The sequence below is a fragment of the Rhipicephalus sanguineus genome, chromosome 3 (genome assembly GCF_013339695.2).
Source record: "Rhipicephalus sanguineus isolate Rsan-2018 chromosome 3, BIME_Rsan_1.4, whole genome shotgun sequence".
NCBI classification, from domain to species: domain Eukaryota; kingdom Metazoa; phylum Arthropoda; class Arachnida; order Ixodida; family Ixodidae; genus Rhipicephalus; species Rhipicephalus sanguineus.
In genome coordinates, this window is record NC_051178.1 from 52,088,942 (window position 1) to 52,114,958 (window position 26,017).

The 26,017-nt window shown below is 46.3% G+C and overlaps 1 protein-coding gene across 1 annotated transcript in view; it reads right to left on the reverse strand.

Annotated features, from left to right (window-relative positions):
- Positions 1-25,466, reverse strand: part of LOC119386641 (oxygen-dependent choline dehydrogenase) — a 53,761-nt gene extending 28,295 nt beyond the window's left edge. The window contains exons 1-2 of the mRNA XM_037653926.1: positions 25,331-25,466; positions 14,090-14,292 (exon numbers count right to left, since the gene is read on the reverse strand). Of these exons, the coding sequence (XP_037509854.1) occupies positions 14,090-14,292; positions 25,331-25,457 (330 nt within the window). The 5' untranslated portion in view covers positions 25,458-25,466. The remainder of the gene's footprint in view (positions 1-14,089; positions 14,293-25,330) is intronic.
- Between the last annotated feature and the right edge of the window lie 551 nt (positions 25,467-26,017).

Below are 26,017 nucleotides of genomic sequence, written 5' to 3' on the forward strand. Positions count from 1 at the left end.
CGTTGTACTGTGTTTACATGTGCCTGCCTCGTGCATCAGACATTCCATGAAAGGTGGGCGATGACTGAAAGGAGGCTAGTACGGTCTTGGCGAAGGAGTCATGCCTCACAACGTCAACATGAGCGACCGTTGAGGTCGCACTTATGCGGGCACGGCCGTAAATCTCCCAATAAAACATCCCTAACACATCCGCAATAACAAAATTACAACACAGAACCGTGGTGCTGTAATTTTGTTCCTTTGATTCATCACGTCAAAGCGCTTCTTTTGTTACTTTCGCTGCGGTACTCCGGTGTCATGCAAAAAAAGCGTACTAAAATTTGGAAGGGGCTACTGCTGTCGCGGGTCACAACGCACCTGGTTCATTAATTAAATACGGGCGTACGGGCCGTATATTTACGAGTGCTGGTATGATTGCCAACATATGAAAACTTAACTGACAATCATTCAGGGTTCTTCCTGACGTTGCTGCGGCCCTGAAAAACAATAAATGAAAATGTACGCCAGCTTTCTTTTGCCGCATGGTAATTTTCTGTGCTTTCTGGTGATACGAATTTCGGATGATTCGAATAGTTTAGTGGTCTCGTGAGATTCGTATCACCGAGGTTTCACTGTATTTCAATGAAAGCAGAATACACCAAAGTCACAACACCACAAACGCTTGTAGCCGCAAAACGATTGTACCATTAAAACAGTGAACACTGCAGTGCAAGTAGCTCAAATGGTCACATATCATGCATGGTGAAATCTTATGAAAGGGTTTCCGAGAGGAGGACTCATTAAGGCTAATACAAGCATTTGTAGTTAGCCGCCTGGCCTACAGGCTCTCCTATCAGGACCTCGCAAATGCTGAAATGAGCAAACCGGACGCCCATAACCAGATGTCACATAACATCGCACTAGGCCTTCCTCAGCGTACTGCGACGGGTTGCTATAGATGCCCATGGACAGCATGAAACACATGAAGAAATTCAAGCGGCCACATTGATGAACCAAAGAAGATGCCTGAACCATGCAAAAGAAGGTTAGGCGCTCCGCACAAGAGAGAGGCACCGACTTTAACGCCATCACGTTGACGTAGAGCGCGTCACTTTATATGAACATATAAGATAAAATATCATCACTTCACTACTCCAAAGGAACATGAACCCGACATGCAAAAAAAAGGACACCGTGGAACTCGCCCACACAAAAATAAAACACAAAGAATATGACACACAACCCAATACGATCTATGCGAACGTTTTAAAGGTCGACAAACACTGGTACGTATCCGACGCAACATGCAAAAACCCACGAGCCTGCATCACACCATCCTATTGGGCAGGATGAACCAAGATACCCTAGGCCATGGAACGGGCTATCTCGACAGAGCAAAACGACAAGGTTGGAGGCCCGGTATTAGTGTTGATGGATTCTCAGGCAACATCTTCCAGTCATGAATGGTGCGGTGAGCGGTCACCCGTATATTGGGAAAGGCCTTACAATATACAACGCCTTCACGTGGTGCCCGGCATAGAGTTTCCTATAGACACACTGAGGGAACTGTGGCGCTTGTGTCTATTGGAGGTGCAATGCATGGCGCTTCAGCCAGCATGCGAATGCTGGGTAGTACATGGATTTGTCTGAACGTCGTTCTTTCGGCTTCGTTTGGCTCCGCGTCGCCTATACCTTGTCCCAAAACGAAGTTCAGCAAAAGTCAGGAATTCCACCTCACCACTATAACCTCTTTAGGCTCGCCATTTGACATCTGGTCACGAAATTCACAACACTCCATTGTTTTACCCAAAACGAACACCAAGACACAGCAATAAACAAAGCCACAAGTGCGTTCGAAGCCGCAAGCACGAAGATTAGGCAAATCCGTGCACTACCCATCATTCCCATGGTGGCTGAACCATCACAGCGCCAAAGTTCCCGCTAGGTAATTGTAGGAAACTCTATGGTGCCCGGTGCACGCAGGGCTGGAAGGCAACAAACTGGGCGACCGATTAGCACGAGTAGTAACAAACGGAGCATTGTACGGCCCTGGTGAATGCTGATTTGATGAACGCTCACTTTTGGCACCCATAGATGTCATATAGCACCAACGCTGCAATCGACCAAAATATAGAGGACCACATCTCGATCTGATGGCATCGCGGGTCAGGGACTGCCACTACCTGCATGTTAATGCATATCTGAACTTACAGTATATAATCGTGCGATGACCGCCATCTTGTAAAAACTGCTCCCACAACTTTGTTCAAGATACTCACCGAATAATATAACATGTACCATGTACAGCCGGACTGGATGGTAGATCGATTAAAAATGCCTGCGACGATGGTGCTCCCAAGAAGGTGAACCCAGAAAAGAAATGCACACAGATGCGCTTTCCGAGGCAAGGACAGCATGTTTACGGATGATAAAAAGACTGACTTCTGCAGTGCATAAAAATGACGCTGAGCGAGGGATGCGCTATTTCGAAGGGGATGCCGCGCGTCGAAGCACTAGGCATCGCATGAGACAGAGGCATGTATGTATACGATGCTTCATAATGTAAAAGATCCTTTCTCTTCGTCGTCTTTCTTTTTTTCCTTTTTCCCAGTATAAGTGAGTACAGCACTGAAATAAAGGTGTGTACCGCCGGAATTATTTGGAAAAAAACGTTGTGTCTCCCCGTATAATGGCTTCCTCCACAATTTTCATCCCAAATCTCGGAGAAAAAACCTGGAGCTATTGCACAAGCAAACGCAATATACTACATGCCATTATTTCCAGCACGCTGCCAGAAAAAAAAAATTGAAGGACATTTCGTAAATTCCAAAGTGTGTTCGACGAAAGCCTGTGGCCATTCGACTCCTCCGCTGAAAGACCCCGCCATGTTGCGCAACAGTTGCGCTACGCACGTTGGAAGGAGCAACGCGCAACTGTTGCGCGTTGACAGACGGACGCCGCCACCGCGTTGCGCAGCAGTTTCGCAACGCTCGTAGGAAGGAGCAACATGCAAATGTTGCTATGTGCCAATGTGACATCACGTGATTTGGTCAACTGATACGGTCGCTGAGGCGAAGCACATCCATTTGTCAAACGAGCGACGCTATGAGCGACGAAACGAGCCATACACACGACGCGTCGCGTGGTCGATATCGCGCGTCGGTTTTTCAGAATTGGAAACCGTCGCCCACGTGCCGGAGGTGCTTTGCGGAACTTGCCAGCAGCCCGCCACGGTCCTCAGTCCGGCGCGCCATCTCACGCCACGCGGAAAACAAGAACTTCATGCGCCTCTTTTCAGCAAGCGCTCCCTCCGCGTCGCTCCCTCACTAAAGTATTTCTTGCACCGTACATTCCAGTCCATATGAGAGCACTTGTCCGTGGTTTGGCGAAAAGCAAGTTATCGCCCACATTAGGTGGAGTTTTGAACTCCTGCACCAAAATATCGATTCAGTGCTCATAACAGAAAGCTACAACACTAAGCAGCGGGATGCTTCGTTCGCTAGCATGGGCAGTGAGAGCCAGATGACCCTCCTGGATAAAGCCCAGCGGGCCGTGCCGGCCTTTGCACCATCCATATAGAAACCTGCACACCCGCAAATACATTTTGCTCTTTTTTACAAATAATTGTTTTCACTTACTCGCTTTGCTACACTTGTGTGGTGCTACCGACGCGCTCTTAACGTAATTGAAAAAATGTATTTATTAGCAAGCCTCTGCGCCTATAGGCAATGTAGCTCGAGCGCGAGGAATTCGTCAACGAAGGCACCTTGTGATACGGATGTGAACTCTCCGGGAGGTACGTCTCCCCACATAAGTGAGTGAGTGTGCTGCTGAACGCGAGCGCCATCGCTGCGGCGGCTTATAACCTTCCCGTTAGGCATCACATTGTAGCTTGCGCAACGCATACAATAAATTTATCCGGAAGTGCCGATCATACTCAAACCACTTGACTAAAAGACTAACAATGTCGCATAGGTAGCTCTTCCGTGAGTGCTTCCCATGGCATACATTTCCTTAGACGGTGAGTTGTGTGGCTTGTTTTAAGTAAATAAGCGACGGGTACGTATGAGACATTCATTCAAGTTATCAATACAACGCATTTTAGAGCGTAAGTGGTTAGAGGTTCGTTCAAACAGTCTACCTTGGCGGAAATTGCATCCGTCCATGTCCATAGTAACATTCGCGCATCGTGAGAAAGCAGGTTCCAGTTCCCACCAAGATAAAACTTGGGCGCCTACCATCGATGATCTTCCAGGAGCCACGTCACTGTGCTCAACTGCACTGAGAAAAATCATAGCAGTTTTCTATCGGATGAAGTGCCTGGTGTGCAGCTATATAAACGGTGCGCGGCAGACGCGTAGTATTGCAGCGGGCGTCACACCATGTGCACTGCGAAGCGCGTGGGTGCTTTAAAATCCGATCACCCACAACGAAGGCTGAGTCATGATACTGTCACATGGTAGTAGAGGGAACAAGGCGGCAGTCACGCTGGCAGGAATGAAACTCTTTATTGGGCTAACCTGTGCGCACATCACTAAGTAACTCAAAGTAAAAGCGACGTACTCTGTACATGGATAGCGACGATCACAATCGAGACCCGTAGGTAAACTGATCGTCGGCAGAACGCGTCGTTTTTTTATATATGAGTGATCGAACATTTCCAGCGTTACCACTGCTGCTTACTGATGCGCAGACCAGCGAATTGTCTGGCATCTTCGACGCACTGATGGATAGGCGGCGATGTGCGCATTCTCTTCGTCGTGACCATCGGCAGCATGGCCTCAAGCGTCGTTGTCGAACTCATTCCGTAGCACAGCTTGAATGGCGCCTTATCCGTTGTTTCTTTCACGACCGAGTTGGGAGCGAAGATCAAATAAGGAAGGATGGGATCCCATGTCTTCTTTTCTACGTCAATGTAAACATAACCATCATGTCGGCGATTGCACCATTCAGGCGCTATATAATGAGCACGTCAAATCTTTCTATAACGCCCGGTTAGCTTGGGCGCAATAAATTGGAACGCATTAGGCTACGCTACAATTCACCATCATCGGTGGCCAGCTGCAGATTCCTTTATAGTCCAGCTTGTGAGGGCGCTTTCACAGCCTCGATGGTAGAGTGCCTCGACGTCCACCTCCACTAGATAGTGAGGACACGAAATATTGTTGTTGGCATCTTCATTGGTACGTTTCCGTTCGCTGCAATTTCTTGCCGTGGAACGACTGAGCGCTTTCAGCAAAATGCGAAAACGGGGCTGAACTAATTCCTTTTGATCGTTGTACGCGGGCATAAATTGTTGGTTACAAATAGGCTAGGCCTTATTTAACGTTACATTTAAGACATGCTGCATGGCAGTTCCGAATAGAAAGCTTTTCAGTCTGTTCATTCTTATTTGCGCAGTGCCAGTGCATGTGATTAACGTAAAGTTAATTTTGATAATCTTACACATAATCTGACACATTTTCCCAGCGGCAGAGCATTGCCCACGATGTATTGACGTCATTTCGTGACTTTTACGGCACACATTCTTAACAAGCGCTCACGAAAGTATTAAAAGGCAAGTGACAATAGGCATCGCTAAACGAATGATATTTTCCATAACGAATCTCAATATTGTCTTCCTGAGATGTTAATGACCGCCAAATTTATCACTCAGCTTTCATTTTGTCCTGTTTTAGCGATTTTCCCCCCACTGAAACAAGAAACCAGCTGCTGAAATTACGACTTCAGTGTAGCGTCAATTGATTCTTCATTGTAGTGAACCAGTTTTTCGCCTTCATTATTAAATCATGTAAAGACAAAGACATTCTCCTCCACAGCGATAACATTTTGAATGATTTTCTTGAATACATAACACGCAGCACCAGCCCCGGTATGCATAAGAATTTGCTTAGCTTAGGAATAATATTTGTAATTATCTGCACAACGCTTCAAACCACCACTCTGTAGACAGCATCGCCGCTAAAATACAGCTTGGACACGTCATTTTGTGTCGAGTGCCACCAGTTTTCTGTTTATCAAGCAATAAACCATTAGTAAGTGGTTGTTCATTTTGGTCAATATATACGACACGAATACATGGAAAATAAGTTATTGCAGGTAGCCGCACTAACTGTCTAGCTCTATCATCTGACCATGCAACGGAGGTCATTGGTGGATGGGGAAATTAATTTCGCGGAGCGATAGCCGTAGATTGTTAACGGAAGTACACAGAACGAGGCCATTTCTCATAATTTTGGCTCAGTGGAAACATTCCGGCTGATCACAGGCGTTGTGGGAATCAGTATCAAGCGTAGTAGTCTTCCACTAGCTACGAATGACGTACAGGGTGTTTCAGCTAAAAAGCACCAAGTATTAAAAAAGAGCTGCATAGATCGCCTTGTTTGTCTTTAAGCCAAATGAAATCATTCATGTCATGGCATCTAGTCCACCATATATCGCTTGTTTACCAGCACGCATGCATGCAGAATCTAGTATACACCATGCCAATGAAACGCATATTCTGGTATATACAATGCATGACCTGTCGTTTATGTTCATCACGCACTCGTGTCATGCCATAACAATTTTGGTATATATCCAGTTAACAAAACGGCCGGAAGCACACTATGACAGTGGCATGTAAATCATACCGTACATGACATGCATAACATGATTCGCATGTTAAGACCTCTCATTTATGTTGGTCATACAGTCACATCGCGCAATACCAATTTTGGTGTACATCAAACGAGCGAAATGGCCGCGAGTGCACCACGAGTATAGCATGTAAATCATGCCATACATGACATGCATGGCATGATTTTCATGTTAACACCTTTCATTTACGTTCGTCATACAGTCGCTTCGCGCAATACCAATTTTGGTGTATATCAAGCTAGCGAAACGGCCGCGAATGCACCATGAGCGCGGCATGTAAATCATGACATACATGACATCATGTCACGGTTTTCATGTTACCACCTGTTATTCATGTTCGTCATACAGTCACGTCGCGCAATACCAATTTTGGTATATATTAAGCTAGGAAAACGGCCTCGAATGTATCATGAGTGTGGCTTGCAAATAATGTCGTACATGACCTGCATGTCATGATTTCCATGTCACCATCTCTCATTTAGGTTCGTCATGCAGTCGCGTCACGCAATACCAATTTTGGTGTATATCATGCAAGCGAAACGGCCACGAATGCGTCATGAGCATGACATCTAAATCATGTCGTACATGTCCTGCATGTCATGATTTTCATGTTACCACGTCTCATTTATGTTCGTCATACAGTCGCTGCGCGCAATACCAATTTTGGTGTACATCAAGCTAGCGAAGCGGACGCGAATGCCTCATTAGCGTGGCATGTAAGTCATGACATACATGACATGCATGTTATGGTCTTCATCTTACCAACTGTTATTCATGTTCTTCATGCAGTCACTTCGCGCAATGCCAATTTTGGTGTATATCAATCTGCTGAAACGGGCGCTAGCGCACCATGAGCGTGGCATGTAAATCAGGTTGTACATGACTTGCATGTCATGATTTTCATGTTACCACCTCTCACTTACGTTCGTCATACGGTCGTCTCGCGCAATACCAATTTTGGTGTATCATGCAAGCGAAACGGCCGCAAATGCACCATGAGCGTGGCATATAAATCATGACATACATGTCATGGATATCATGGTTTTCATGCTACCACCTGTTATTCATGTTCTTCATGCACTCGCATAGCACAATACCAATTTTGGTGTATATCAATCTAGCGAAACGACCGCGAGTGCGCCATGAGCATGGCATGTAAATCATGTCATACATGACATGCATGTCATGATTTTCATGTTACCACGTGTCAGTTATGTTCGTCATACAGAAATGTCTCGTCATATCAGTTTTCGTATATATCCCTTCATTTAAACGGCCGCGAGCGCCCAGAGACCATGTCATGTAAATCATGCTGCACATGACATGCGCGTCATGATTTGCATGTTAGGACCTGTCATTATGTTCGTCATGAATTCTTGTCACGCCGTACCAGTTTTGCTGTACATGAAATTAACGGAACGGCCGCAAGAGCCTAAGGTCGTGGAATGTAAATCATGCTGTTAATGACATGCATGTCACGATTTTCATGATATGACCTGTCATTTATGTTCGTAATAAGGCCATGTTATGACACACCAATTTTGGTATACATCCGATTAACGAAACGGCCAGGAGAGCACAAAGTCGTAGGCGGCTAGATAGATAGATAGATAGATAGATAGATAGATAGATAGATAGATAGATAGATAGATAGATAGATAGATAGATAGATAGATAGATAGATACGCTCAAAGTCGCTGAAGTTCGCCAAGAAATGCTTCGCATTTAAAAATTAAACGTAGGTGCTACGCATCTCCAATTAGTGCAATATTGTTCTGAGCCATGTAGAGCCCGTCAGAATATTTTTTTTCCAATCCGCCAAGCTCGGTAATTAACAAAGATTGCTCAATGAACTTTTCAAATAGTAACTCTAGAGAAAAGTTTTCACTAAAAAAGTTGTAGCGCTTGTTCAGAAACATCGAATTTTTTAATCTATGCTAAATAACTCCCCTGCTTAATTTCTCCGGCCTTTCTTTAAAGCGCACGAATTTAAAAAAATAGCACGTGACTGCCGCCTAACGCGCAGCGCTTTTAGTGCACTCAAATGTACGTTGAACGAAGTATCAAAGGCTGCTCCGAGCACGAAGGTCGATTGAGCAGGCTGCCGGTGACTGCGATGGACGCTAAATGATGACAGAGGCGTACCATCTAAACACAAAAAAGGATCTACGAAACAGCGGCCGTCACGTGTGAGTGCATCTTTTATCTAGGTTCTGCACCACGCTGTCACCCTCGCCCCTTCCAATGTGTTTCTTCATTGGTTCGAGAAAAAAAAAATGCCTACCCTACATCAAATGCTACCTACGGTCTCATGTAGCATTTGCTCCGTGGCTGCCATTTTTTTTTTTGTTGAATAATTTTTATTTTTTTTGTTGAAACGGTATGCTCATTTTGTAACTTCACATCCATCGCAGTCACCGATAACCTGTTGCACCGATCTTCGTGCACGAATCAGCCTTTGATAAAACCTACATTTGAGGGCACTGAAAGCGCCATGAGTTTGGCAGCAGCCACGTGGTATTTGTTTAAAATTCGCGCGCTTTAAAGAAAGGCCGGAAAAGAATTAAGCAGGAAAGTTATCTTAACACAGATTGAAAAATTCAATGCTTCTGAACAAGCGCTACAACTTTTGTATTGAAAAATGTTCTCTAGAGTTATTATTTAAAAAGATCATTAAGCAATCTTTGTTAATTGCCGAGCTTGGCGGATTGAAAAAAAAAAATATTCTGACGTGCTCTATATGGCTCAGAACAATATTAGGCTAATTGCAGACGCGTAGCGCCCATGCTTAATTTTTTATTACTTGGTGCTTTTTAGCTGAAACATCCTGTATTTCGGCCGTTGAGTCAAACATTACGAGGCGAACAGACGTCTTTGTGTAAAAGGAGTGGGTATGGGCGCAATCTGGGCATACCAGGCACGTCAACGATATGGTGGCGCCTAAATGTTAGGTTATAGTCCGACGTGACGTAGACACTCACGTTAACGCACATCAACCACTATTGTGCGCAACGGAAACCTGGTGTGCACATAGTAAGTACCATTCCTTGAAGTATTTGAGCGAGGTAGAGCGAACCAACACTATGACGTGCTTAGCCATACTAATACACGCGTAATGTTTCTTGCATTGTTATAGGAGCATATCGCCAACACAACCACAATAGATGTTAAACAAGCGTCAATACTACAGCTGATGTTAGATAACAATGAACATCGACTGCTCACGCAATAATTTTATTTACTCTCTTTACCGCCTGGTTGGTTGCTGCGGGCCCATGCCACACGTGTTGGTGTATGTCTGTTTGTAGAATGTGCATAATAAAATTGCCACTGATAAAAAAATGGTGCCTCTTCCTCTTGTACAGGCCATGCAAAATATGTTCGTAATAACATTTCATTGTTTTTTAGGCTCTTCGTAGATTTATGTAGACAGTGTGGGAGACGAGCGCGTCCTCTGAGTTCAGCCCGCAGACATCAGTGAAGGACGGCCGTATTTTGCACGCCCAGAAGCGTCCGGCAGCGTCCGCAGAGCACCGACAACGCCACAACGTGAGCTCCGTGATCAACTCCGGCAACGTACTGGCGGCGCGCTGTCGGAGCTGATTGTGGTGGCAGACCGTGGATCGCGTTGTGGGAGATGCGCACCTGGTCACCGTCGCTTTCTTTTCTCTTCCACGGCGTTGCTATTGCGGTTTTTCTATGCTGCTCCGTCTTCTACAGAGGTGATGGCGCTGGAACGCCGCACCCTGCTGCGACGATACCACCGTGGGAGAGAGAAGTTTGAGTGCTGGAGTATCATGCGAGAATATGAAGAGACGCAGCACACGAGGTGCTGCACACGAGGTGGTGGTTTTCAGGTACCTGCGGACCCAAAACCTTTCGAGGTCTTGTATGGTAACCAGTATCTCCTAAACCGTACCGGAGCTCAGATATCCAGCATTTATTTTTGTACTTCTCTCTTGCCCGTCATCGCCTCTTCATGGTCTCTTCGTCGTTCCCTCTCTCGTCCCTGACATAGGTTACGTATCGGAAACCCCACCGGCGGTCTTCTGACGAACGAGTATGCACGTGTAATTCCATCTTCTTCTTCTCTTTCTTCATCATCAGCCGGCTGACCTTCGGTCCATCGATGCCCTCGTCTAGCTCCACGTTTTCTCGTCTGTCTGACTCCCTACTCTTGGTGCGCCAGGTGCACGGCGTGGACCTCATCCGGTATCGCCGGTCGATATGCCGGACACCATCGCCTCAACAACGCCATGACACGCGGTCCGCACCATTGGTTGGAAGGCATGCTGCAGGGTTGTTTGCCGCTTCGTGCTGGCTCTCTATTCTACTAAAGAGGTAAAGAAATTAGGGCTTTGGATTTGTATACTGTCTAATATGAAAGAATTAACAGGATCGTGCGTGTGTTGCGTATTTTCTGCAAATAGTAGCTCACCCCAAAATAAAACGTGATATCACTTCCACCTACAGTATTGTTTTATTGCCGCATAGCCACAACTTGGAAAAGACAACCTGTTGAAAAAGCTACTTGCAACATACTTCAAGCTCACATGGAGAGGACAAGACCCCATTGTCCCCAAATTTTAAACCGCACTGAAGCTGCACCACGTACATCACGTTGCATTGTGTCTCGACATATTGCTATTACTGGTTGTGTTTTTTTAGTATTTTCTTTTTTTTCGCGGCGGCCATTAATACTCTATAACATATTTCCATACTAGCATGAATGTTAATCCCGAACATTGTATTATGCCCTCCTAGGTTAGGCGTATCTTGTTAACCAATGCTCTTACGCATACATGGCAATAAAATATGACGTTAACTGCGATACAACATGATATAGCGGCATTTAGTGTGAACAATGAAAATACCTCCTTCAAAAGAATTTCCTTTAGTAAAATATGGAGACCTGCCCAAATATCTTATATTTTATAAAGCTTGCTTGACAACGATGCTTGAATAAATTACTGCATATCTGAGACCATGCCGGATTCTTTTCTTGTAGCCAAGCATTACAAAGTGGATCGACGTTTTTTTCTAATTTCAGTAGTTGTGCGCTTATCGTGGGTTTGCCGGGCAAGAGCACTACAGTGGCGTGTAATTAGTAGCTCATGCCTTGTCGTAACGTCGGCACTCGCGTTAAATTAGAAATAGTTTTGTCGCAACGAATTGCACGGTACGGTGCGACGATACTCATATCATAAGTAGCGGTCGCCGGCGCATATGAGCAGCGCTTTAGTGTGCATTGCGTATTCAATATTTCTTATATTGTTTTAAAAGCGGATAGCCGACACTGACACCACAATAGGCGTTACCCAGATGTGACGCTTGTACATGATCTTATTCCTAAATAGCTTTAAGCACAGGCGTGGCTCCGTGGTCGAATAGTTAACTGCAATACAGAATGCCTGGGTTTGATTGCGGCTCTAGGTGTGATTTTTATGTGCGAAGCAAATCATAGCGGAGTTCGAACCTGTGGTGGTGGTGGTGTGCGGCGTGACCAACCTTACTGCGCATGCGCAAACCCTCTTGACACACCTCCTCTGCCCTCCCCCTCGCCACTTCTCCTCTGAAACACGGACTCGACATGCCGAAATTCTCTCCTGCGCAACGCCGCGAGAGCGCCAGCGCATGCGCGTCCCTTCCCCCTCTCTCTCCTCTCCTACGCTGCCCCCCTCTTGAGCCCCTGTCGACAGCGTTCCCCGCTTGCCCTGTGAGAATTAACGGCCAGGCTAGAGGGAAGACACGACGCACGTAGTGTTCCTCTTCGCGTTGCACGACGCGACGTCTGTAGCATGCCCAACGAACGCCAACGGAACGCGATCGTGCAAGTGTTCCGGCTTCGTATCGCCTCATGATCCCCTTTACCGGGAAATGGTGTAATTTGTAGTTTTCGCTTCCATCGGGCTTCCATCCGTCGACGCCAGATGACAACAGAAAGCGCATTTGTAGTCACAAAAAACTTGATTCTGTCTGTCGGATCATGGTTCTCCCTGTCCGATGCCAACGGTCGCGTTTCGCTTTCGCCTTCCATTCTTTCTCCTCTCACTGTTGTGAGCGAAGCAATACACCTGTTCGTCTTAAGCATGCGAAGCAGCAAAAAGTGTTGTACAGCAGCCTGTGAAAGATTTCGTAAAACAAGTAATATAAAAGCTTTAGAAAACAACGCACTTCAATAGCCCTCCCGGCGCTTCCCATCGCGCTTATTACAACGTAACATCTGACACTTGGAGCAACGCAACTCCCCGCTGAGTTGGGATGGCACGGCGTAGCTCGGAATGTGTCTATGCCATGGACGCGGCGGCGTTGGTATTGACGTATGATACTCGACAGCACTGAACACAACACGATGAGCATTATTTCCCAAGCACTTCTTGTGGTTTTATGTCGGCTTTGTGCTTATAACAAAGCGTTCGTAGTATCTAGGTAGGTAAACATCTTTCGCAGCGTACATTTCAGATCAAACTGTCCACCAGACAAGTTTTCGATAAATATGCACGCTTGGAGCTTCATGAGTAGGATAGAGGCGGAGATAGATCCAACATGCCGAGACTGCGGTGACGTTAGCTCATTGAAACACATGCTCTGGCGATGCTCTGCGTTGCAGAACTAAAGTCAAGAAGACTGGTGGACCGCTGCTATCAATGACCCCAGCTACGACGTCCAGCTCCTGGCTGTCCGGAAGTCCATGAGAGGGCGGAGAGGCTCGGTCTCCCTGTCTCGACAAGCGACTAGCCATATGAGTTGGATATGTAAACATCTCATACTCTTCCCTCTGGACCAAATAAATGTCTTTTCTCTCTCTATCTGTAGTTGTGTGCCCTAATGTGCCCATCACGCGCTCTTAACGAAATTAGGAGCCCTTCTCCAATCGGCAAAATGAGGGCAAGGGAAGCTAGGTGTGTGCGTGCCTGACCAACTACTTTGCTCTTTTCTTTCCTGCTGTCGCATTCCGCAATGCTTCCTCCTCACTTTTTTTTTCCTCCATACCGCCAATGGAAGCTTCAACCACGTGCGTAGCAGCGCAACGCTTCAGTAGATACTGGTCATGCTTTCACATCCAGGCAACAATGAAATGTGGCAACGTACAGTGACAAGTGACCTCGATAAAAATTACGTTGCCATATCGGTAAGCGCTGATCGCCGACAAGGCAACACTCGAGAGAAAACGGAAACGGATTATTGAATACGGATTATTGAAAAACGGAATAAAGAAATGCGCATGTGACTTCGCTTGAAAAGCCATAAGTTTACCTTGCGCTGTGACTTTGCTGTGTGCTCGTCCCAGGCCTGGCGTTTTTACAGAACACTGGTTCTTTTTTACGTTCTCGGTACTCCTTTCCGAAATAGATACACGCAACACAAGTCGTTAGGGAATAACGTTAGAAGAGCAAGAAGTCATTCTAATTCGTCACAACCATCCTAATTCTGCGCGTTTAAATAGAATAAGCAATTGGTGCAAATTCACCTGGTCATCGACAGATAAGCTGGCAGTGATCTGTGGTTCGGTCACATAGTCCCAGTCAACTTTAGTTCGTTGTAAAACAGCCGAGAAAAATGGAACCTGCGTGGCTGCGTCCTCGAGTCCCCCAGCTTCCAGAAGTAACACCGTGTTGGTGCCATCAGCCGTGAGACGGTTGGCCAGAGCGCACCCTGCGGAACCTGCGCCAACTACAACAAATACGAAGAATAATTGTCCACTATCGCAGTAGCAGCCATGACGTGTACATATATCACGTTAACCGGCGACGGGACATCCGTGAAAATGAGCTGTTCTGCGCTACGTTTAATTTCTGTGCCCCTGGTAAATGTAATAGAAAACTGCAATAGTTATACATCTGGACACACATGAATTCCTTATAGATACATGGGCGAAGAATGAACGAGAGAAGCGGACTTTAGGGGCTCATTTTTCTTTGTTAGACACAACTATGATGAAAAAACCAACAGACTATGAAGCCAAGGAACGTATCGGGCACGTTATTTCTAATCTTTTGACTGTATTGTAGTGATTATAAAATAAATCTAAACAAAAAAGAGGAGAAAACACAACTTGCCGCCGACAGGGACGGAACCTACAACCTTCGGAAACGCGTCCGATGCTCTAGCAACTGAAGTACAGTTCTGGTCGTCCTCCCGTCAACTTTATGGGGTATCTCTGTGCACATAAATCTGCAAGTATTAGTCCGCGCCACTTATAACTGTGACGGCGCATGTGGAACACTCTTTAATTTTTCAGCTGGCGCCACCAGCGCTTCGAAGAATAGTTTCTTAATTTCCTTGGCTAAACCCTCAATTTATGAACTCACACGTTCATATACAGTTATGACAATTGAGAATGCAGCTGAATTTTTGTTTGCTATAAAACTTTGGGGATGATCAGTAGAAGCACACCGAGAAGGAGTAGATAGGACGACAAAGGGCGCACGTGTAATAAAAGGGCGTACAGATAGTAGCGCGACCTCGAGGCTGGCGGACTCTCCTTGGCCCTACATGCGAAGCTGCTCTGAGCTGAATGCTGAGGTCGAGACTGCTGTCTCTCACCAGTTTTAGGTGTTATTAGAACGAAGGCCCCAGATGCCTCATGAAACGCTAAATATTGCCGTCGTCAACGCGCAATAGATGACGTCGTAATGACCTCGCAGATCGCCCAACTTGTGGCGTCGTCATCGAAGCGCTCTAATGTCGCGCAACATGGTACCAAATGATCAAGTCATTATATGACAGCGTCGCTTAGTCAAAGATGGGCAGATCCCGTCGGTGGTGCAAATCCACGTGAGGTACAGACCGCTTCATGGGAAAGGGGAAGGATCAGCGCGGTCGACTAAGAAGAACACGAAGAGGCAAGATGAACACGGGTTTCGCCATCGAGTTGCCTTAGGAAAGTGCATAAGTGACAATCCGACATTTAAAAAGAATATGCGAAATATGCCCGCCCAGCGAAATTTTAACACAGCATTTGTAAAGTCCTACACGGACTGAAAAATTCTCATCGAGCATTAAAAGTTGTGCAGAAGCATTTTATGTACAATGCAATCTTCACATCAAACCTGGGCCATGGTAACCTATTTTGGGGTATTCGAAAACAACTATCATTAAATAATTTTCTATTCTACGAAACGGCTATGCCGCGTGTGGCGAACGTCTGGTGTAATCGACAAACGTACTTCACAGCAATTGCCCAAGCATAAAATAATGATCCTAAAGTGTTCCATAAAAACAATTTTTTACCCTTTTACATATGAAATTGGGAAATGCGTTTATCCCTTTCAGCCCTGGATTTTTTATTTTGGCCGGATACATTTTTTGTGCATGTTTTCCTAATAGCTAGGATCTCAGAAGACCAAAAACGAAAAATCGAGCCAGTGGTTCAAGTATTTATGGATTAATTAGCATGAAATCAAATTAGGTCGTCAGGGCTCAGTGGTTGTGAAATTAGGAAAATGACTTTTTTGTTTCTGCTCATCACTAGAGTACACAAAATCTGAACCACGTCTCATTTTTCAGTGTGATACTCCTTGAAACAGCTTCTGTATGACGTCCCGAAAACGGCGCTTAGCCGCCTCACCTGACCCGCCTCGGCGTCACGAATGACTTCGGTCAAGCTTTTTCTTCTTTGTGGCTCCCAGCTCCGCAAAGATGTCGCAACTTTGGTTTCAATCACAGTGGGGATCATTGAAGAAGTATTTCCCCAAGAATGAGCAGTTTTGGTTTCATTTCCGAGGTGCTAGGGGAACTTTTGTGCGGTGTCGTCAATTGACGACGCCAGGGCCGAAAGGGTTATATACGGAGCGCGCCAACTTGGAATTATATCATTCCTGCGTATTATAATCAGTGCTCAGTCATGTTCAACGGCCAACGCATAAACGGCGGCTGTCAGGCACTAGTTATTCTTTGCCGAATCAAGCGAAAAGAAAATAAATTTGTGATGAATGTGCAGGAACCCTCTCCAAATACTTCATTTTCAGCACGATTTATTAAAGATGAATCACTTTGGTTCACTTTCTATTGGATAAGAGTTCCCATTGTATAACATGCGCATTGTCCTTGCATACCAATATATTTCATGACGCAATTTTGAATCAGACAAAGATGGTTAGTCAAGCTCTTTGAACGCAGCTTTTTTCCCCGTTCAAACCGCTTATGGAACCTCTGTGAATGCGGTTGAATAACAAATTTCAAGTGAAGTGCAGTTCCATTGTATTGCTTATTTTTTATCGTTATGGCACCTAACGCTGCCTTTTCGTAATTTTATTATACTATCGCGCACGGCTTTGTTAGAATTTGTTCTGTCGTAGTAAAATTTTATATTACTAAATACAGATGCGTAGACCAAAGCGCATGAAACACATTGTTGTTTCACGCACCATTATTCTGACATCGCAAGAGCGTGATCGACATTTCAGTCCATTTTTATTTATGATTTCAGGCTGAAGATCACTTTACCTGTGTGTGTTCCAACCCAAGTCTAGAGTAGCTCCATTACATTGCTTACGGGGTTTAAAAAGTTTCCAACCTTTGGTTACCGAAATACATTTACAAAGTGGCAGGTACCAACCCCTAGCCCCATTCAAAGTGTAGTTCCACTGTAACGCTTACTTTTTAGCATTAAGGCATCTAAAAGAGCGTTTTCGTAATGCTATCATACTATCGCACATAGCTTTGTTCTGTCGTAGTAAACTTTTATATTAATAAATACAGATGAGCAGACCTAGGCACACGAAACACGTCGTCGTCTCAAGCAGCATTCTTCTGACACCGCACGACAGCGACCGACTGATCATTGCAATTTTGTTTATAGTTTCGTGCTGAAGCTCACTTCACCTGTGTGAGCGTCAACTCTAGACAGTGTGGCTCCATTACAATGTTTACGAGGAGTGTTTAAAAAGTATCAAACCTTTGATTATCCAAATACATTTACCAACGATTAGATACCAAACCCTTGCTCCTTTCGATGTAGTCTCTTCGGTAATGGACGCACCTCTTCCATCGCCCGCACCATGGTTGGAAACACTAATGGAACGCATTATTTCGAACGGTGATCAGTAGGCCCGTCGCATTCCGCATGATGTCTCCTCTCCATTAGCATCGGTTTCTTTTCAACGGAATATTCAGCTTGGAAAACAGCTAAAGGTGACACTGAACAAAGAGCTGACAAATTACAGGGAGCTTAGTGTTCGGTGCAGAAAGATGAGATACGCAGAATGGGCGGATGCGCTACCATGATGGAGATGCAAGTTTCTGGTGGGCACAAGTCCGGTCGCTTGTGCCATACGGCGTCGCAAAATTTATATGTACTCATTCATTGCTGATCTTTAGGCTCGTTCGCAATTTCGCGGACTATGATGCGACAGTACCTATGACCCAAGTAAAACACCAGGTCTGAGTGAACACGCAGTACAGACAGCGTACGCTGGAAGTGTGACCTTATATTATAGAGCCAGTTTTGAACTTTTTTAGAGGGGGGTAGTGTTCATTGTGGAAATGACGCTTGATTTTGCAGCCCAATAGGGAGCATGGCCCAGCGTCCGGGGAAGGGGAAGCGGGAAATAAAGAGGATAGCAGAAGAAAGAAAGACAGAAGCATAAACAGCCAGGGTTCGTTCATTCATGGGCGAGCCCGATGGTGAAGGGTGTGTCCAACAATTTGCGGGCGCTTAACGGTAGGTGGTGATTCCGGTCCCATCCACAAACTCCAAGAGGCTGTGGAGAGCCCGGACGTTGGCAGGTGAAGGGATAAGGAGGGTGTTGATAGTCGTAGCATGGAGGCCCTGTTGCCTGTAGGCAGTAGTGAGCCTTGAGCGTTCCTGCACCAACACTGGGCAAGCACAGAGAAGGTGTTCAAGTCTTTGTGTCGTGTCAACGTTCGCAGGCTGGTGAGGGGGAGCGGACCTTGGCGTACGAGTGCCCCTCTGTCCAAACACATACCATGCTTAGGCGAAGGAGCGTGGCGCACTCTCGCTTAGTGATGCCACCCTCTGGGAGAGGCTTTGGACCTTTGCCATTGGCCACGCTGGCATCGGGGTGGAGGGTCGTGAGCAGTTCTTTCAAGCGCTGTCTCGATAAATCAGAGGCAGCAACTGCTCCTGTAAGCGGCAGACCAGGCGGATGGGTGGTTGTGGCAAGAGTGTGCGCTTGCTCATTACCGGCGATTCCCACGTGTGCCGGCATCCCCGCGGTAGGCAATTCGGAGAATTTGGCTCTCGGCAAGGACCCCGTAAGCCCAGATCTCTTTGTGGTTCCTGAGGCTCTGTGGCGCTGGCTTCGAGTGGGAGAGGACTGTCACTGCTGGCTCAGGATGGTCCTCAGCCAGGATGTCAGCAGCTAGGTGAAGACCCCCTCGCTGCCGGTTCCGCAGAACATTGAGGTAGGATATTATTCTCAGTGGTGGTGTTCAGGCCTAAGGTTACCGCAGCACTTTCTTTGAATCGCACAAGACTCGATGGGAATACAATGCCACGAGCTACACAGCGGCCGAAAGGGGTGATAAACACGTCACCATTGGCAATGTGCGCAGAAGTGATCGTGATCAGGTGCGCCTGACGCGAAGGCAGTACGAAATCGACAGCTGGGAAAAACGCAGTCGTTTCTCGTCGATTCGCTTGCTGCAGTGGTCGGTCTCGGTCATCTCGAGTACACGTTGGCGGCAAAGAAATAAAGCAGACGCTGACGAGAGCAAGGCCCACCCTAAAGTTATTACATGAGCACTCGAAATGAAAAATGCGAAAGTGATGTGATGAAGGATAACGTCAATAAAACGCGTACTGTACATTAAGCTAATGGTCGAATGATTGCTCCATTGGCCCCAATCAAGGATGATGAAAGGTAGGGCGTCTTCACTTTGCGCAAACGCGAACACAAACCCGCACGCATAGCAGAAATCTTTGCTCCCGTGTATATCAAAGCCCACACCCGCACACCATGCACCGTCACCAATAACATGTTTGACGGTCGTTCGGGAGGACTTGTATCATTTCGCGGTGATGCATTTTTCGCTCCAAACGTCACTGTTTAGTTTTTTGATCACTGGACATGGAGTTGAGAGAGAGGCCGAAGCGTTGAAACAGAGCGCCAGAGTGGCGACAGGGGGTGTCGTCTGGAGGCACCTGTATTGATAGTCGTGTTGGAATATTCTACCGGCGATGGCGATCGGAGAGGGAAAATATTATCAGCATAACGATGATAAAATCGAGATGACTCGTCCCGTTTAAAAGCAGCATAACCACACCGCTCGTCTTGCTGGCGGCGTAAACAAACCAGGAAGATGTGTCCCCAAAAGCCGCGGTAATAGCAGATAGGCCGTGGGGCACGCCAGGCAGAATGGTAAGGCGGGTTCGGTGCTCGGGCAACAAGAGATGCTAGATGATCGTGAGCAGGAACAGCTGGTGTGACTGAAGGCGGCGATGGTTGCATTGCAGCGATGGGTGCGTGCGAAGTCGGTTGGAGAGAGGGGGGAGCGTTGGGATGGTGGACGCTCTGAAAGGGTGTCATTTCCTCTTTGATAAGGCCTCGCAGTTCACTGGAGACGGCTTGTGCGTGAGCGTCGTTGGAAGGTGGTGGACCGTATGCTTGCAGTTCCTCACGAATTATCACCAAGAACCAAGAAAACAAGAAAAACGATAAAAGACAAGGAAAACCCTGTGCAAAAGCACACGGTCTTGTTTTTTTTTGCGGTTGCACACAGTTTTCCTTGTCTTTTGATTGTTCTTCTTGTTTTCGTGGATGATCTTTTCAAAGAAATTTTTGAGTTGCGAGTCAGTGCTTTTCCTGTGTGAATGTTCCTTCTTAGTCTGTCTTTTAGCGCTGCATCAAGAAAGCATTTGTACCAACGAGCCCAATTTTCTATCATGTTGCGATAGATCGGAGCTCCATACCGTTTGCCAAGGGGTTGTCGAAAAAGTCGGGTCGCAGGCGGATGGATTGCAGGGAAGCAAGCCTCTGCACGCAGAGATGGCGTCCGATACTGTCGAAGGGTTGTTGGCGGCGAGGGAATTGAAAGCGGTAGGCCCTATACCCTTCAGAAGGTGTCGTACGTGATCAGTTTCCGGCATGGCTTCGTCGACGCGGCGGCAAAGCACAAGAACGGCTTAGTTGCACGAGGTATAAGACTCGCCGTAATGCTGGACGCGTTCAGCCAGTTTCTTCCTCGCAACTTCAGAACGAATCTTCGGCGTGCCGAAAATCCACCGTAGCTGGTCCTTGAAAGAAGACCAATCACGGAAGCCGCTCTCGTGATTTAGGAACCACGTGTTGGCTACTTGGGATACGTAAAACGGTACGCAGACTACTCAGACGCCTCGTTCCAGTTGTTGTAAACGGTTACGCGGTTATAGCTGTCTAGCCACTCTTTGACATCTTCTCCAGGCAGACCGGAGAAGATTTCGGAGTCGCGAGGGGGGTTGTTGGCAGTGGTGGGGGCAGAATAGTTAACACTGTGGGCTCATCTTTAGACATGGTGGTCTGCTGGCGTAAGCGGCTTCCCGAACGGAGCTCCAGCAGAGATCTTGAGAAGAGCGGTCGAAGGGATCGTAAAGCTCCTCCACCACTTGAAATAGCACGGTTCAGCCGACGCTTTATTACATGAAAAGCAAGATGGCGCCGATCAAGAAGACGCCCGAGCGAATGACTGATGGAGGTTATATACAGATGAGAAAGATGAAGTCCAATAAATTCCTACAATATAACTGTCTTTCTTCTCTTTCTTCGCTTTATCTTTTTTTTCTTTCTGCCTATTTGTCTTTATCTTTCCTTCTATTCCATGCTTTACTCTGTTCCCTCCTCATTTCCCTCCTGCTTACGCTCACTTCCTTTTCTCATTCTCACGCTATGCTATAATATGCAAGGCCATCTGTGCTCTGCCAGCGTGCCTAGGTAGCCGAGTGGTTACTATGCTCGCCTTTGAGTCGTTGGTACGCTGGTTCGAATCCGACCTCGTCACGAATTTTTAACAGCGAAGCTGTGATTTGTTAAGGCTTTCATGTCCGGAGTCGGCGTAGAATCGATCACGTCGCCTTTGGCCTTGCAGTGTGGCGAGAGTCGGGCTGGAGAGTCAGTCAGGCAGAGCTGGAATTGAACTCAAACGGTCTGCGTCACAGTCAATAATTCTTCCGCTGAGCCGCACCAACGCTTGAAACTGCGCTGACGAAGGACCGTCGGCAGGTGCCATGTCGGTCGAGAAGTGACATTGATGATGGAATGTTTTGCTGCGCCGTGCTGGGAGAGGTGAGGGCGTGCTGCGAGAGGCACGAGCGTGCTTTGATAGGCGGGGGCATGCGGCGAGATGTGAGAGCGAGGGCTGAGGATGTCACGGGGTGAACCTGCGAGAAGCGCGCCAAGATGGGGTGACGGTGAGGCGTAGTGAAGTGTAACATAGTGTGTCAGTGTCAGTGTTCAGGTGCTTCGCTTTCAGAATTACGGGCATTTCTTCTCCCGATGAAGAAGCCGCCCGACGTGAGCGTCAGCGAGAGCTGACGCGAGAATGGACGTGTCGTCGCCGAGCCAACTGCGATGTTCGCGCAAGAGAGGCCAAGGCTAAGCGCCAGGGAAGCAATGACTTGAAAAACATCTATTACAAGTACGATACAGCCTCATGAATGACGGGCATAAGCTTCGCTGTTTCGACGCTGTTCGCGAACTGCAACGGGGTGAATTTTTTGCCAAGTGTTTCTCTCTTTCTCTCTAGTTCTATCTGTATCTTTATCTCGCTCTCTGTACGTGTTCTCTTACCCATCATAATGGGTGCACGTGTTCTGGAAGCAAAGCGCGAGATGAGGAAAGGGAAAAAGAAGGCGATGATAGCGCGTGCCGATTCAGTATGATGGTAATTATTAGTGGACGCAAAGTAGCATAACGAAAAGTGGAAGAACTCCGCCGTTAGTATCTTAACCTTTGTTATATCCATATATTGGATGAACCCACCATCGTAAAATACATTCGTAAACCAGCGTCAGGTAGGGTCCAGGTATAGAACTATTTTGTTCATTGCAGGTAGTCGAAACTACTTAGCGCACGCGTCATCTCTGGTACTTTTTTTATGAGCGGCATAGCAAGAGTGTAACAGGCCTTCAACAGCTCCGCTAGATGGAATCGAAATGACGTGCGTTCACTCTAAGTATCCGCTGAGCAGAACACGCGTGTCCTCTCCCTGTACTACAGACGGAGGCCGACCTCTCAGCGCAGCAAGTTTAAGGGCCTATAACGCAATCTGCCAGCTGGACGTAAAGAGCCCGACGCTATCACGTGTACTGGAGCTTTGACCCTTCAGTTCACAGTTTTAGGATGGTCGGCCTTAGCGACACGTTCTTCATTAACCCCAGAACATGAAGGATCCCGTCTCACAGAAAATCCCGTGCTGGCGGCGTTGTCCGTCAGCGGGAAATCCCGACGGATGCAAGTGAAAATGAGGGCTCGAGCTGGAATTGAACTCAAACGGTCTGCGTCACAGTCAATAATTCTTCCGCTGAGCCGCACCAACGCTTGAAACTGCGCTGAAGAAGGACCGTCGGCAGGTGCCATGTCGGTCGAGAAGTGACATTGATGATGGAATGTTTTGCTGCAGAAGCGTAGAATCGCACCAGGCATCACCCGATTTGAATTGCATAAGAGTGGTGATCTAAAGCTACTCATCTCTTACGAAATCCTCAGCCACAATTTGTAATCACCTTTGCAAGCTTTAGCGTCAAAACAGTGTACAGCTATTCAGGTGCGCGTGTTGTCATACAGACGCGTAGTGGCTACTTCGCTACTTCACAAAGTGGTTAATTACGTCGTAATGAGTATTTCTAGACTGCACTTGCCGTAGGCGCCCTAAGAGTCGAAGAATCCTCCCGCACAAGGACCACGTGCGGAGAATGCAGGCGAGCGCAGCTCTCTTGCCGAATTTTGTGATAGCCGTGACATGACGGTCGATTTTAACGGCGCCTTTGAGATAGACACCGATATAAACTCGGGAGGGAGGCTTGTCCTCGGGTCTTGGTGCACTCTGAACAGGCCAGGGAATAATAGGCCCTGGTTATGAACATACACGTGCACGGCCTTTGCGGACGTGATGGACAGATGGAACAGGAGTGAGAGGAGACAAAGCGAGGCCGCCTCCACAGCTAGCGCAGAAAGAGAAAAAACGATCGCATCAGCTTACAGCAAACCGTGAAAAAACGCATTCCTAAGAGGGAAAAGCCTTAATGAGCGATGTACTAACGTAGATGCTTCGATGGCATCAAAATACAACGTGAAATATTACTGACGCGCAAATAGATTCGGCCACTTTATATTCGGCATTTCTAATGTGCACTATGCGATTCGAGTACAGAATCGAATACAACGCTAATCAATTCATTCTTGGAAATTTTCGAGTATTCGCACACCCCTACTCAGTACAAAATACCACACTTTCGGCACCTCAATGCACCTGCTTGCACGACGAAGACAACGGAACTGTGCTATGAGGAACTGTGCTGTGAGCGTCGTAGCAGTACAACAGAAAGAACAAGTCCGGTCATCTAAAGCATAATGTTGTACAACGTGTGCTGGAATATCACATTGTATTTACGCCGTTACTGCAATACACCAAAATGTGAAAACAGTTTTAAGCAACGAAACGGCAAATTTCCGAGCGCATGAGCCGCCTTGAGTATCTTAAAGCTCACGCACCTCAGACAAACGGCAAACAGTCACATCGACAGAGGACTTCTAATCTCAATCGCACTATTCAAATATAGGTCCCCCTCCTTTATTGAAATCAGCTTCGAACAAAACGCTCAATTTCTACCGGTAACTACATATGTAGTAAGAATTGGTCTATGAGGCATACCCTGAGAAAAAAGGCTGGAGGACATTGCATAACAGCAGATTTCATTTTGTAGATAGATGGTTTTATATTTAGAGAAGATATTTAATTTAAGAAGTTGGCGACAGTCTGCACATAGTGCCTTAAAACTCTAAAAGTACCAGTGAGCTCGAAAAAGCTTGACTGGTGCACAAGAATGCATGAATAAGTACTTACCGATCAGCATTATGTCAGCATAATGCAAAATATTGTCGGAGGTATTTGGGAATATCATAACAGACACCTTTTGTTTAATCGATCGACGTAGCGAGCTAGACTCAGGAAAGCCTATATATATATATATATATATATATATATATATATATATATATATGTTCCATGTTGTTTCGCAAAGGCGGCTCATATCCGACGACAATATTGACATGATCATTTACCAGGAGAAACCAGGGAGTCATGTGTTAATAACGCTGAAAATGTGAATGTATTATCCGCTAACTCGTTAGCCAAATTCGTATGCTCTGGTGAAGCGAGCAATACGTGAATCGTGGAGGCAATAATGAAAACCTGGTGTTATGATTTATGAGCCTTAGAAAAATGGCATGACGGGCACTTAGACACTAAGTGAGGAATCGAAGTCGCTTATGAATTAAGGCTGAAAGGCTCTGCTTAGTCATTAATTAATGCCATTCTGGAATGCAATATACCGAAGTAGTTTTTACTTACGAGTCACGGCACGCTCTTCGCGCCTCATCCAACATCACAGAAGTGAAACGTTATTTGCGGGGACATATTACTGCGCCCAAGAGGAAAACGGTTATAGTAGAGTACAAATGAACATTTTTGCCTTAAAGTTCGACTAAGCATCCTCCCACCAATTCAGCAATGTTTGAAAGAGTTGCACAACAGATATTTTGTCAAAACTCACCAATTATATAGTCGTACTCATGTTTCAATACAACTGAGTTATAGAGCTCCTCCTCTGGTAATTCTATAAATACTACGACTGCAACTACGTTCAAAAGCACCAGTATGATATTCTGAATAACTGGCATGATTCTTGCCCTCTCTGATCGCACACTTCAAGTGTTACTTCGCCATAAAAGACATAGCAATGCTTCATATTTATACGCAGTGGGTAACGCAATTACTCCCCATAAACCTGCCATTGCTCTTTTAGTAAACGAGAGCCAGCTGTCGCTTCGCCGCTCATAACAATGGTATTGCAGCAGAACCTCGGTCATTAAACACCTGCTTCAGCTTGCGTGAAATAATAGACGATTCTTGTATTACTTGCGAATGTTTCAAAATCGTTACAAGTAACCTATTATTTCTTTTTCCTTTTACAGTGCAACGCCATTCTTGATTTTTTTCCGCCAATACACCACTGATTAAAGAGACTGTAAATTTCATTATTTGAAAACTTAGAGGCATTCCACAAATCCTTGGAAAAGGGCGTGTTTCGGGTTCCTCTCCGTCCCACCTACCGTTTGCTCTGTCCTTGCGCGAGAAAACTGATAATATAACGAAGCCACAGAAACAAAAGCGTCAGCAGATGGTCGGCGATGATTTCACTGAAACATAAAAATCGATAACGTATCTACAACTTCAAGCT